Source organism: Melospiza melodia, unplaced genomic scaffold (genome assembly GCF_035770615.1).
Source record: "Melospiza melodia melodia isolate bMelMel2 unplaced genomic scaffold, bMelMel2.pri scaffold_336, whole genome shotgun sequence".
Lineage (NCBI taxonomy): Eukaryota > Metazoa > Chordata > Aves > Passeriformes > Passerellidae > Melospiza > Melospiza melodia.
In genome coordinates this window covers 29,434-43,405 of record NW_026948655.1, presented here as the reverse complement: position 1 = coordinate 43,405, position 13,972 = coordinate 29,434, and the positions used below count along the sequence as shown (strand labels likewise).

The following is a 13,972-nucleotide window of genomic DNA, read 5'->3' as shown; positions in this document are numbered from 1 at the left end:
TGGAACCCCACAGAAACCCATATGGGTCTCACCTGTCCAGGTGTGTCCCTCACCTGGTCGGACACCTGGTCGATGGTGGGTCTCTCCTTGGGCTGCTCGCTCCAGCCCACGCTGGTTCCATTGCCCCACACCAGTCCCATACTGGTCCGTACTGGTCCGTACTGGTCTCACCTGGTCGAACACCTGGTCGATGGTGGGTCTCTTCTCGGGCTGCTCGCTCCAGCCCACGCTGGTTCCATAGAGGTTCCATTGCCCCATACCAGTCCCATACTGGTCCCAGTGTCCCATACTGGTTCCATCACCCCATACTGGTCCATACTGGTCCATACTGGTCCGTACTGGTCCGTACTGGTCTCACCTGGTCGAACACCTGGTCGATGGTGGGTCTCTCCTCGGGCTGCTCGCTCCAGCCCACGCTGGTTCCACAGAGGTTCCATCGCCCCACACTGGTTCCATAGAGGTTCCATCACCCAATACTGGTCTCACCAGTCCCATACTGGTTCCATCACCCCATACTGGTCCATACTGGTCCATACTGGTCCGTACTGGTCCGTACTGGCCTCACCTGGTCGAACACCTGGTCCATGGTGGGTCTCTCCTCGGGCTGCTCGCTCCAGCCCAGTCTGGTTCCACAGAGGTTCCATCACCCCATACTGGTCTCACCAGTCCCATACTGGTCCATACTGGTCCGTACTGGTCCGTACTGGTCTCACCTGGTCGAACACCTGGTCGATGGTGGGTCTCTTCTCGGGCTGCTCGCTCCAGCCCACGCTGGTTCCACAGAGGTTCCATCGCCCCACACTGGTTCCATACTGGTTCCATCACCCCATACTGGTTCTATCACCCCACACCAGTCCCATACTGGTCCATACTGGTCCATACTGGTCTCACCTGGTCGAACACCTGGTCGATGGTGGGTCTCTTCTCGGGCTGCTCGCTCCAGCCCACGCTGGTTCCATAGAGGTTCCATTGACCCACACTGGTTCCATAGAGGTTCCATCACCCCATACTGGTCTCACCAGTCCCATACTGGTTCCATCACCCCTCACCAGTCCCATACTGGTCCGTACTGGTCCATACTGGTCTCACCTGGTCGAACACCTGGTCCATGGTGGGTCTCTCCTCGGGCTGCTCGCTCCAGCCCAGTCTGGTTCCACAGAGGTTCCATTGCCCCATACTGGTCTCACCAGTCCCACACTGGTTCCATCACCCCACACCAGTCCCACACTGGTTCCATCACCCCATACTGGTCCATACTGGTCCGTACTGGTCTCACCTGGTCGAACACCTGGTCCATGGTGGGTCTCTCCTCGGGCTGCTCGCTCCAGCCCACGCTGGTTCCACAGAGGTTCCATCGCCCCACACTGGTTCCATACTGGTTCCATCACCCCATACTGGTTCTATCACCCCACACCAGTCCCATACTGGTTCCATCACCCCATACTGGTCCATACTGGTCCATACTGGTCCGTACTGGTCTCACCTGGTCGAACACCTGGTCGATGGTGGGTCTCTTCTCGGGCTGCTCGCTCCAGCACTCCTTCATCAGGTGGATGCACTCCAGCGGCGCCTGGTCGGCCGAGACCGCGGGGCGGCACAGGGGCGGCGGCCGCTGCACCTTCTCGATGATCTCTGCGCCCGGCCACGTTTGGGGACATTTGGGGACATTTGGGGACAGTTTGGGGACATTTGGGGTCAGTTTGGGGACATTTGGGGACATTTGGGGACAGTTTGGGGACATTTGGGGACAGTTTGGGGTCGGTTTGGGACATTTGGGGTCAGTTTGGGGACATTTGGGGATGTTTGGGGTCAGTTTGGGGACATTTGGGGTCAGTTTGGGGACATTTGGGGACAGTTTGGGGACAGTTTGGGGTCAGTTTGGGGACATTTGTGTTCAGTTCTGGACATTTGGGGACAGTTTGGGGACGTTTGGGGACATTTGGGGACATTTGGGGACAGTTTGGGGTCAGTTTGGGACATTTGGGGACATTTGGGGATGTTTGGGGACGTTTGGGGTCAGTTTGGGGACATTTGGGGACAGTTTGGGGTCAGTTTGGGGACATTTGGGGATGTTTGGGGACGTTTGGGGTCAGTTGGGGACATTTGGGGACAGTTTGGGGACATTTGGGGACATTTGGGGTCAGTTTGGGACATTTGGGGACATTTGGGGACATTTGGGGACATTTGGGGACAGTTTGGGGTCAGTTTGGGACATTTGGGGTCAGTTTGGGGACATTTGGCAACGTTTGAGTTCAGTTTTGGACATTTGGGGACATTTTGGGGACGTTTGGGGTCAGTTTGGGGACATTTGGGGACAGTTGGGGACATTTGGGGTCAGTTTGGGGACATTTGGGGTCAGTTTGGGGAAATTTGGGCACATTTGGGGTCAGTTTGGGACATTTGGGGTCACTTTGGGGTCAGTTTGGGGACATTTGGGGACAGTTTGGGGACATTTGGCAACGTTTGAGTTCAGTTTGGGACGTTTGGAGACGTTTGGGGACATTTGGGGTCCGTTTGGGGATGTTTGGGACATTTGGGGACATTTTGGATCAGTTTGGGGACATTTGGGGACAGTTTGGCGTCAGTTTGGGGTCAGTTTGGGACATTTGGGGTCAGTTTTAGGGTCAGTTTCAGAGTTTTGGGGTCAGTTTTGGGGTTTTAGGGTCAGTTTCAGAGTTTTGGGGTCGGTTTTGGGGTCAGTTTTGGGGTTTTAGGGTCAGTTTTGGGGTTTTGGGGTCAGTTTTGGGGTCGGTTTTGGGGTTTTTGGGTCGGTTTTGGGGTCTCATCTTCGGGGGGCAGCCCCAGCATGCAGGGGGGTCTCGAGGGGGTTCTGGGGGGGTTTTTGGGGTGCAGAATTCAATTTTTGGGGGTCCCGGGGGGTTTTCTGGGGCGCAGAATTCATTTTTGGGGTCGGTTTTGGGGTCTCACCTTCGGGGGTCAGCCCCACCATGCAGGGGGGTCTCAGGTGGGTCCCGGGGGGTTTTTTGGGGCGCAGAATTCAATTTTGGGGGGTCTCGGGGGGTTTTTTGGGGTGCAGAATTCAATTTTTGGGGTCTCACCTTCGGGGGGCAGCCCCAGCATGCAGTACGGAGGGCTCAGGGTGGTCTCAGGGGGTTTTTTGGGGCGCAGAATTCAATTTTTGGGGGGTCTCGGGGGTTTTTTGGGGCGCAGAATTCAATTTTTGGGGTCTCACCTTCGGGAGGCAGCCCCAGTATGCAGTACGGGGGGCTCAGGTGGGTCTCGGGGGGTTTTTTGGGGCGCAGAATTCATTTTTTGGGGTCTCACCTTCGGGGGCAGCCCCAGCATGCAGGGGGGTCTCGGGGGGTCCCGGGGGGTTTTTTGGGGCGCAGAATTCATTTTTTGGGGTCTCACCTTCGGGGGGCAGCCCCAGCATGCAGTACGGGGGGCTCCTGCAGATCACCTCCTGCATGATGATGCCGATGCCGTAGACGTCGCCGCGGAAGGAGCCGCGGCGCTCCAGGGCCTCGTCCCGCAGCAGCTCCGGCGCCGTCCACAGCCGCTCTGGGCGAGGGGGGCGGGGCCACGCTCGGACACGCCCACCGCCACCGAGGGACACGCCCACCCCGCCACGGGGCACGCCCACCCCGCTGGGCCACGCCCACAGCAAGGCAAGAGCCAATGGGAGGGCGCTCCAGGGTGTGGCCGCACCCCCCCCCGGACGAGCCCAGATTGCCACCAGGCCACGCCCCCTTTTACACAAGCCACGCCCCCTTTCTCGGTGCCACCATCCGGGCCACGCCCTCTCCGCTGAGACCCCGCCTTCATTGGGTGGGGTTGGAGGTGGCCACACCCCCAATGGAAGCCCCTCCCCTCAATGCCCCAACACACCCGTGGGCCACGCCCCTACAGCAAAAGCCACGCCCCCAACCCCGAGGCCACACCCCTAAATCAAAGGCAGTGTCCTTCCCACAGGCCACACCCACCCCTGAGGCCACACCCCTTCCCTCAGCGAAGCCACGCCCCTTCTCTTGAGCCCCATCCCATTGGCCACACCCACCCCGGAGCCACACCCACCCCGGGAGCCACACCCCCCTCCGAGTCCCCATTGAGTCTCTGGAGGCCACGCCCACCAGGCCACACCCACCAAGGCACGCCCGTTATGCCACACCCATAAGGCCACACCCTTGAGACCCCACCCACAAAGCTGCACCCATGGGACCCCGCCCATGAGGCCACGCCCATGAGGCCACACCCACAGGACCACACCCACGGGAAACCACCCACGATGCCACACCCATGATGTCATGCCCATGAGACCACGCCCACAAAGCCACGCCCATGAGACCCCACCCATGAAGCCACGCCCACGAGGCCACACCCACTAGGCCACACCCATGAGACCCCACCCATGAGGCTCCACCCCCAAAGCCACGCCCATGAGACCCCACCCACAAAGCCACGCCCATGAGGCCACACCCACAAGGCCGTGGCCATGAGACCCCACCCACAAAGCCACGCCCAGGGGGACAACGCCCACAAGGCCACGCCCATGAAGCCCCGCCCACAAAGCCACGCCCATCGGGCCCCGCCCTCACCGTGGGGCTGCGGGGGCGGGGCCGGCACGCGCTGCGCCTCCAGCAATTGGTTGTAGCCGTGGTCGGTGACCTTGAGCACGAAGCGCCCGTCGACGACGCAGTTCCGCGACTTGAGGCGCCCGTGCACCACGTCCCGGTGGTGGAGATAGCGCACGCCCTGCCGGTCAACGAGGGCGGGGTCAACATGGCCAACATGGCCACGGTCAACATGGTCACGGTCAACGTCAATGGTATGGTCAACCATCAATGGCGTGGTCATCATGGTCATGGTCAACGTCAATGGTATGGTCAACACGGCCATGGTCAATGTCAATGGTGTGGTCAAGCATCAATGGCATGGTCAACATGGCCATGGTCAATGTCAATGGCATGGTCATGGTCAATGGTGTGGTCAACAAGGCCATGGTCAACGTCAATGGTATGGTCAACATGGCCATGGTCAACGTCAATGGTATGGTCAACATGGCCATGGTCAACGTCAATGGTATGGTCAACATGGCCATGGTCAACATCAATGGCGAGGTCAACATGGGCATGGTCAACCATCAATGGTGTGGTCAACCATCAATGGTATGGTCAACATGGCCATGGTCAATGTCAATGGCATGGTCATGGTCAATGGTGTGGTCAACATGGCCATGCTCAACGTCAATGGTGGGGTCAACGTGGTCAACATGGCCATGGTCAACATCAATGGCGTGGTTAGCCATCAATGGCATGGTCAACATGGACATGGTCAACAATTAACGTCGTGGTCAACAATGGCATGGTCAACGTCAATGGTGTGGTCAACGTGGCCGTGGTCAACATCAATGGCATGGTCAACGTGGCCATGGTCAACGTGGCCGTGGTCAACATCAATGGCATGGTCAACGTGGTCATGGTCAGCGTGGACATGGTCAACATCAATGGTGTGGTCAACAATGGCATGGTCAATGTCAATGGTGTGGTCAGCATGGCCATGGTCAACGATCACCACCATGGCCTACAACGTTGTAGCCCATGACCACGCCCATGACCACGCCCATGACCACTGAGGCCATTCCGTGGCCAGCACCACCCCAATGGCCACCTCCATGACCACAGCCATGGTAACCACCACGGCCACCTGACCACCTTGGCCACCCCATGGCCACCTCCATGACCACTTCCATGGCCACCAGACCACCATGGCCACCCCATGGCCACCTCCATGACCACTTCCATGGCCACCTGACCACCATGACCACCCCAATGGCCACCACCACCTCCAGGACCACCCTGTGGCCACCAGACCACCACGACCACCCCAATGGCCACCACCACCTCCAGGACCACCCTGTGGCCACAGGATGCCCGGGACCACCTCATGGCCACCTCCATGACCACTTCCATGGCCACCAGACCACCATGACCACTTCCATGGCCACCACCACCTCCGGGACCACCCTGTGGCCACCAGACCACCATGACCACCTCATGGCCACCTCCACCACCACCCCAATGGCCACATCCATGACCACTTCCATGGCCACCACACCACCATGGCCACCCCATGGCCACCACCACCACCACCCCATGGCCACCTCCATGACCACTTCCATGGCCACCACACCACCATGACCACCCCAATGGCCACCACCATCTCCATGACCACCCCAATGGCCACCACCACCACCATGACCACCCCATGGCCACCTCCATGACCACTTCCATGGCCACCAGACCACCATGGCCACCCCATGGCCACCTCCATGACCACTTCCATGGCCACCAGACATGGTCATCATGACCAAGGCCACCCCATGGCCACCTCCATGACCACTTCCATGGCCACCACCACCTCCAGGACCACCCTGTGGCCACCAGACCACCACGACCACCCCGTGGCCACCTCCAGGAGCACCCCCGCGAGCAGCGGACCTTGATGAGGTCGATGAGCAGCGAGGACTTGAACATCCAGTCGAGCTTCATGTCCTCGTTGCGCAGCAGGTCCTCCAGGCTGCCGCGCGAGCAGTGCTCCGACACGATGGCGAAGATGCCGCAGTCGTGGAAGAAGCCCAGGAACAGGTTCACGTTCTCGTGCCGCAGGTCCCGCAGCTGCCGGGGGCACGGGGGGGACACCGGGACCACCAGGACCACCAGGAGAGGAGATGGGGACACCAGGGAGGAGATGGGGACACCATGAGAGGACACCAAGGGACACCATGAGGGGACACCAGAACATGAGGGGACACCATGAGGGGACACCAGGGAGGAGATGGGTACACCAGGGGACACCAGGATGGGATGGGGACACCAGGAGAGGAGATGGGGACACCAGGAGGGGACACCAGGACCACCAGGAGAGGAGATGGGGACACCAGGGAGGAGATGGGGACACCAGGATGGGATGGGGACACCAGGGAGGAGATGGGGACACCAGGAGAGGACACCATGAGGGGACACCAGGACCACCAGGACCACCAGGACAGGAGATGGGGACACCAGGATGGGATGGGGACACCAGGAGAGGAGATGGGGACACCAGGACCACCAGGGGACACCAGGGAGGAGATGGGGACACCATGAGGGGACACCGGGAGGGGACACCAGGACCACCAGGAGAGGAGATGGGGACACCAGGATGGGATGGGGACACCAGGACAGGAGATGGGGACACCAGGGAGGGGACACCGGGGGACACCAGGATGGGATGGGGACACCAGGATGGGGACACCAGGGAGGAGATGGGGACACCAGGGAGGAGATGGGGACACCAGGATGGGATGGGGACACCAGGAGAGGAGATGGGGACACCGGGAGGGGACACCAGGGGACACCAGGACCACCAGGACAGGAGATGGGGACACCAGGAGAGGAGATGGGGACACCAGGGGACACCAGGATGGGATGGGGACACCAGGAGAGGAGATGGGGACACCAGGAAAGGAGATGGGGACACCAGGAGGGGACACCAGGAGAGGAGATGGGGACACCAGGAGGGGACACCAGGACCACCAGGGGAGACCAGGAGGGAACACCAGGGAGGAGATGGGGACACCATGAGGAAACACCAGGACAGGAGATGGGGACACCAGGACATGTTCTCCATGATGGCCCATTTTCTCCACGATGACCCCTGGATGTCCCCATGGCCCCTGGTGTCCCCATGGCCCGATGTTCTCCATGATGACCCAATGTTCCCCATGATGACCCCTCAGTGTCCCCGTGTCCCCTGGTGTCCCCATGGCCCGATGTTCTCCACGATGACCCAACGATGTCCACATGACCCCTGGATGTTCTCCATGATGGCCCAATGTTCTCCATGATGACTCCTCAGTGTCCCCATGTCCCCCGGATGTCCCCATGGCCTGATGTTCTCCACGATGACCCAACGATGTCCCCATGGCCCAACCTTGACCCAACGATGTCCCCATGTCCCCCTGGTGTCCCCATGGCCCGATGTTCTCCACGATGACCCAACGATGTCCCCATGGTCCAACCTTGACCCCCAGATGTCCCCATGTCCCCCAGGTGTCCCCATGGCCCGATGTTCTCCATGATGACCCAATGTTCTCCACGATGGCCCAATGTTCTCCACGATGACCCAACGATGTCCCCATGGTCCAACCTTGACCCCCAGATGTCCCCCTGTCCCCCAGGTGTCCCCATGGCCCGATGTTCTCCACGATGGCCCAATGTTCTCCACGATGGCCCAATGTTCTCCACGATGACCCAACGATGTCCCCATGGCCCAACCTTGACCCAACGATGTCCCCATGGCCCCCAGGTGTCCCCATGTCCCCCGGGTGTCCCCACCTTGCAGAAGGTCAGCTTGGTGGCCGGTTTCACCTCCGTGTGTTGGTCACCCGGGAACTTCTTCAGCCACACCCAGTCGCCCTGCGGGGGAGGGGCCCGCGGCCGGTTTGGGGTCATTCGGGGCCGGTTTGGGGTTTGGGGGGATTTGGGGTGAATTGGGGCAGGTTTGGGGTGAATCGGGGCCGGTTTGGGGTTTGGGGTGAATCGGGGCCGGTTTGGGGTCATTCGGGGCCGGTTTGGGGTTTGGGGGGATTTGGGGTGAATCGGGGCCGGTTTGGGGGTTTGGGGTGAATCGGGGCCGGTTTGGGGTCAATCGGGGCCGGTTTGGGGTTTGGGGGGATTTGGGGTAAATCAGGGCAGGTTTGGGGTTTGGGGTGAATCGGGGCCGGTTTGGGGTGAATTGGGGCCGGTTTGGGGTTTTGGGGGGGATTTGGGGTGAATTGGGGCAGGTTTGGGGTGAATTGGGGCCGGTTTGGGGTCAGTCGGGGCTGGTTTGGGGTTTGGGGTAAATTGGGGGGATTTGGGGTAAATCGGGGCCGGTTTGGGGTCAATCGGGGCCGGTTTGGGGTGAATCGGTGCAGGTTTGGGGTTTTGGGGGGATTTGGGGTGAATCGGGGCCAGTTTGGGGTAAATCGGGCCCGGTTTGAGGTTTGGGGGGATTTGGGGTAAATCAGGGCGACTTTGGGGTTTGCGGTAAATCGGGGCCGGTTTGGGGTTTTGGGGGGGATTTGGGGTGAATCGCGACCGGTTTGGGGTGAATCGGGGCCGTTTTGGGGTAAATTGGGGCAGGTTGGGGTGAATCGGGGCAGGTTTGGGGTTTGGGGTAAATTGGGGTGGGTTTGGGGTTTTGGGGGGATTTGGGGTAAATCGGGGCCAGTTTGGGGTTTGGGGGGGATTTGGGGTTTGGGGTAAATCGGGGCCGGTTTGGGGTCATTCGGGGCCGGTTTGGGGTTTGGGGGGATTTGGGGTGAATCGGGGCCGGTTTGGGGTTTGGGATGAATCGGGGCCGGTTTGGGGTCAATCGGGGCCGGTTTGGGGTTTGGGGGGATTTGGGGTAAATCAGGGCAGGTTTGGGGTTTGGGGTGAATCGGGGCCGGTTTGGGGTGAATTGGGGCCGGTTTGGGGTTTTGGGGGGGATTTGGGGTGAATTGGGGCAGGTTTGGGGTGAATCGGGGCCGGTTTGGGGTCAGTCGGGGCTGGTTTGGGGTTTGGGGTAAATTGGGGGGATTTGGGGTAAATCGGGGCCGGTTTGGGGTAAATCGGGCCCGGTTTGAGGTTTGGGGGGATTTGGGGTAAATCAGGGCGACTTTGGGGTTTGGGGTCAATCGGGGCCGGTTTGGGGTTTTGGGGGGATTTGGGGTAAATCGGGGCCATTTTGGGGTGAATCGGGGCAGGTTTGGGGTTTGGGGTAAATCGGGGCCGGTTTGGGGTGAATCGGGGCCGTTTTGGGGGTTTGGGTCAAGTTTGGGGGGATTTGGGGTAAATCGGGGCCGGTTTGGGGGTTTGGGGTGAATCGGGGCCGGTTTGGGGTAAATTGGGGCTGGTTTGGGGTTTGGGGGGGGATTTGGGGTAAATCAGGGCGACTTTGGGGTTTGGGGTTTTGGGGGGATTTGGGGTCAATCGGGGCCGGTTTGGGGTAAATCGGGGTCGGTTTGGGGTTTTGGGGGGATTTGGGGTCAATCGGGGCCGGTTTGGGGTTTGGGGGAATTTGGGGTAAATCGGGGCCGTTTTGGGGTTTGGGGTACATCGGGGCAACTTTGGGGTGAATCGGGGCTGTTTTGGGGTTTGGGGTAAATTGGGGCGGGTTTGGGGTTTTGGGGTGAATCGGGGCCGGTTTGGGGTTTGGGGGGGATTTGGGGTGAATCGGGGCAGGTTTGGGGTGAATCGGGGCCGGTTTGGGGCTTTGGGGTGAATTGGGGCAACTTTGGGGTAAATCGGGGCCGTTTTGGGGTTTTGGGGGGATTTGGGGCGGGTTTGGGGTTTTGGGGGGATTTGGGGTAAATGGGGGCTGTTTTGGGGTAAATTGGGGCAAGTTGGGGTGAATCGGGGCTGCTTTGGGGATTTGGGGGGATTTGGGGTAAATCGTGGCCATTTTGGGGTTTGGGGTAAATTGGGGAAGTTTTGGGGTACTGGGGAGATTTGGGGTAAATCGGGGCAGGTTTGGGGTAAATCGGGGCCGTTTTGGGGTGAATTTGGGGGGTTTTGGGGTGAATTCGGGGGATTTTGGGGTGGCAGGGTCGGTTTAGGAATGCCTGGGTGGTTTTGGGGTGAATTTGGGGGGTTTTGGGGTGAATTTGGAGGGTTTAGGTGTAGCAGGGTCGGTTTAGGGATGCCTGGGTGGGTTTGGGGTGAAGTTGGGGTTGGTTTTGGGGTGAATTTGGGGGTTTTGGGGTGAGTTTGGGGGGTTTTGGGGTGAATTTGGGGGGTTTCGGGGTACCCGGGTCGGTTTTGGGATGCCTGGGTGGGTTCGGGATGACTTTGGGGTGATTTTTGGGGTGAATTCGGGGGGTTTTGGGGTGAATTTGGGGGGTTTTGGGGTGAGTTTGGAGGGTTTAGGTGTAGCAGGGTCGGTGTTGGGATGCCTGGGTGGGTTCGGGGTGACGTTGGGGTCGGTTTTGGGGTGAGTTTGGGTGATTTTTGGGGTGAATTTGGGGGGTTTTGGGGTGAGTTTGGGTGATTTTTGGGGTGAATTTGGGGGGATTTTGGGGTGGCAGGGTTGGTTTAGGGATGCCTGGGTGGGTTCAGGGTGAAGTTGGGGTCGGTTTTGGGGTGAATTTGGGGGGTTTTGGGGTGGCAGGGTCGGTTTTGGGATGCCTGGGTGGGTTCGGGATGACTTTGGGGTGATTTTTGGGGTGAGTTTGGGGGGTTTTGGGGTGAGTTTGGAGGGTTTCGGGGTACCAGGGTCGGTTTAGGGATGCCTGGGTGGGTTCGGGATGACTTTGGGGTGATTTTTGGGGTGATTTTTGGGGTGATTTTGGGGGGTTTTGGGGTGAGTTTGGAGGGTTTCGGGGTACCAGGGTCGGTTTAGGGATGCCTGGGTGGGTTCGGGGTGACGTTGGGGTCACTTTTGGGGTGATTTTGGGGTGAATTCGGGGCCTTTTGGCGCTTACCTGCACGGAGGCGACAAGGCCCTGCTGGTTAAAGAGCAGCAGCAGCAGGGGGAGGTTGCTGCTGCCCTTCGCTGCTGCGTTATCCTGCGGGAAACAGCTGTCAATCACTGCCCGGGGGCGGGGCCGGCTGTCAATCACTGCTATAGTGTGGGTATCAGCTGCCAATCACTGCCCGGGGGCGGGGCCGGCTGCCAATCACTGCTATAGTGTGGGTATCAGCTGCCAATCACTGCCCGGGGGCGGGGCCGGCTGTCAATCACTGCCCGGGGGCGGGGCCAACTGCCAATTATTGGTATGGGGCGGGGCTGGCTGTCAATCATTGCTATGGGGCGGGGCAAGCTGACAATCACTGCCCGGGGGCAGGGCCAGCTGTCAATCACTACTATAGTGTGGGTATCAGCTGTCAATCACTGCCTGGGGGCGGGGCCGGCTGTCAATCACTGCCCGGGGGCGGGGCCAGCTGCCAATCACTGCCACAGGGCTGCGTCAACTGTCAATCATTGCTATGGGGCGGGGCCAGCTGTCAATCACTGCTATAGTGTGGGTATCAGCTGCCAATCACTGCCCGGGGGCGGGGCCAGCTGTCAATCACTGCTATAGTATGGGTATCAGCTGTCAATCACTGCCTGGGGGCGGGGCCAGCTGCCAATCACTGCCCGGGGGCGGGCCCAGCTGCCAATCATTGCTATAGTGTGGGTATCAGCTGTCAATCATTGCTATAGGGCGGGGCCACCTGTCAATCATTGCTATGGGGCGGGGCCAGCTGCCAAGCACTGCTATAGTATGGGTATCAGCTGTCAATCACTGCCCGGGGGCGGGGCCAGCTGCCAATCACTGCCCAGGGGTGGGGCCGGCTGTCAATCATTGCTATGGGGCTGGGTCAGCTGTCAATCATTGCCCAGTGGGGCAGGAATCAGCTGTCAATCAATTCCTAGGGGCATGGATCAGCTGTCAATCATCGCTCTGGCTGTGATTATCATCTGTCAATCATCCCCAGGAGCTGGGATCTGATTATCATCTGTCAATCATTGCCTAGGTGCATGGATCAGCTGTCAATCATTGCCCAGGTGATTGAGATCCGCTGTCACTCATCACCCTGAAGCTGGGATCAGCTGTCAATCATCACCCTGGCCGCAGTTACCACCTGTCAATCATCTCCTGGGTGTGGCCACCAGCTGTCAATCACTGCCCGGGGGGCGGAGCCGCTGTCCCCTCGCCTTGTCGCCCCCGTGGGTGGGGAGAGGGGGGGGAGGGGGAGGAGCAGGAAAGGGGGGGGAGGGTCGGGAGGGGGCGGGGCCTGGCGGAGGGGGCGGGGCCGGGGGCGGGGCCTCACCTCGGCCACGGCCACGTTGGAGGTGTCGGGGCCGGGGGCGGCGCCGCTCTTGGTGTCCCCGCCCCCGCTCTGGCCGGCCAGGCTGGCCTGGCTGCTGTCCACCTGCGGGGGGGGGTCACGGGGGTCACACCGGGGTCACACCGGGGTCACACCGGGGTCATCGGGGTCACACCAGTGTCCCCGTTGCCCCCCAATGTCCCCTCACCGTCCTCAATGTCCCCAAGGCCTCCCCAGTGCCCCCAAATGTCCCCGAGGTTCTTCATCACCCCAACGTCCCCCCCCCCAACAATGTCCCCCCAGTGTCCCCAAATGTCCCCCCAGTGTCCCCAAATGTCCCCCCGGTGTCCCCAAATGTCCCCCCGGTGTCCCCTCACTGTCCACTGTCCCCTGGCTGTCCCCCCAATGACGCCAATGTCCCTCGATGTCCCCAATCCTCTCAATGTCCCCAGTGTCCTCCCCAGTGTCCCCAATGTCACCAATCCCCCACTGATGTCCCCACTGATGTCCCCATGAATGTCCCCATGAATGTCCCCATTGCTGCCCCCAATGTCCCCAAACCTCCAACCCCTACAATGTCCCCAGTGCTGTCCCCAATGTCCCCTCAGTGTCCCTCAATGTCCCCAAACGTCCCCAATCCTCTCAACGTCCCCAAGGTGTCCCCTTTAATGTCCCCAATGTCCCCAATGTCCCCCCAATGTCCCCAATGTCCCCAATGTCCCCATTAACGGCCCCATCGCCCCCAGTGTCCTCATCCCCACAATGTCCCCAAACCCTCAATGTCCCTCAATGTCCCCAAGGTGTCTCCAATGTCCCCCAATGTCCCCACTGTCCCCAATCTCCCCAAATGTCCCCAATCCTCTCAATGTCCCTCAATGTCCCTCAATGTCCCCATTGCCTCCAGTGTCCCCAATGTCTTCAATGTCCCCTGGCCGTCCCCATCAATGTCCCCAATGTCCCCAAATCCCCCAATGTCCCCCAATGTCCCCCAATGTCCCCAATCCTCTCCATGTCCCCCAGTGTCCACAATCCCCCAATGTCCCCCAGTGTCCCCAATGTCCTCAATATCCCCTGGCCGTCCCCATTAATGTCCCCAATGTCCCCAATGTCCCCAATCCCCCAATGTCCCCAATGTCCCCCAGTGTCCCCAATCCTCTCAATGTCCCCCACTGTCCCCAGTCCCCCCAATGTCCCCA

The 13,972-nt window shown here is 60.1% G+C and overlaps 1 protein-coding gene across 1 annotated transcript in view; it reads right to left on the bottom strand.

Moving 5' to 3' along the window:
• The window catches only part of LOC134434222 (retinal guanylyl cyclase 1-like), a gene marked incomplete at its 5' end in the record, with an annotated part of 39,803 nt that overhangs the window by 17,127 nt on the left and 8,704 nt on the right, over positions 1-13,972 (bottom strand). Inside the window, 7 exons of the mRNA XM_063182896.1 lie at positions 1,484-1,632; positions 3,373-3,522; positions 4,557-4,713; positions 6,459-6,635; positions 8,337-8,417; positions 11,447-11,530; positions 12,780-12,881. Coding sequence (XP_063038966.1) covers positions 1,484-1,632; positions 3,373-3,522; positions 4,557-4,713; positions 6,459-6,635; positions 8,337-8,417; positions 11,447-11,530; positions 12,780-12,881 — 900 coding nt within the window. The remainder of the gene's footprint in view (positions 1-1,483; positions 1,633-3,372; positions 3,523-4,556; positions 4,714-6,458; positions 6,636-8,336; positions 8,418-11,446; positions 11,531-12,779; positions 12,882-13,972) is intronic.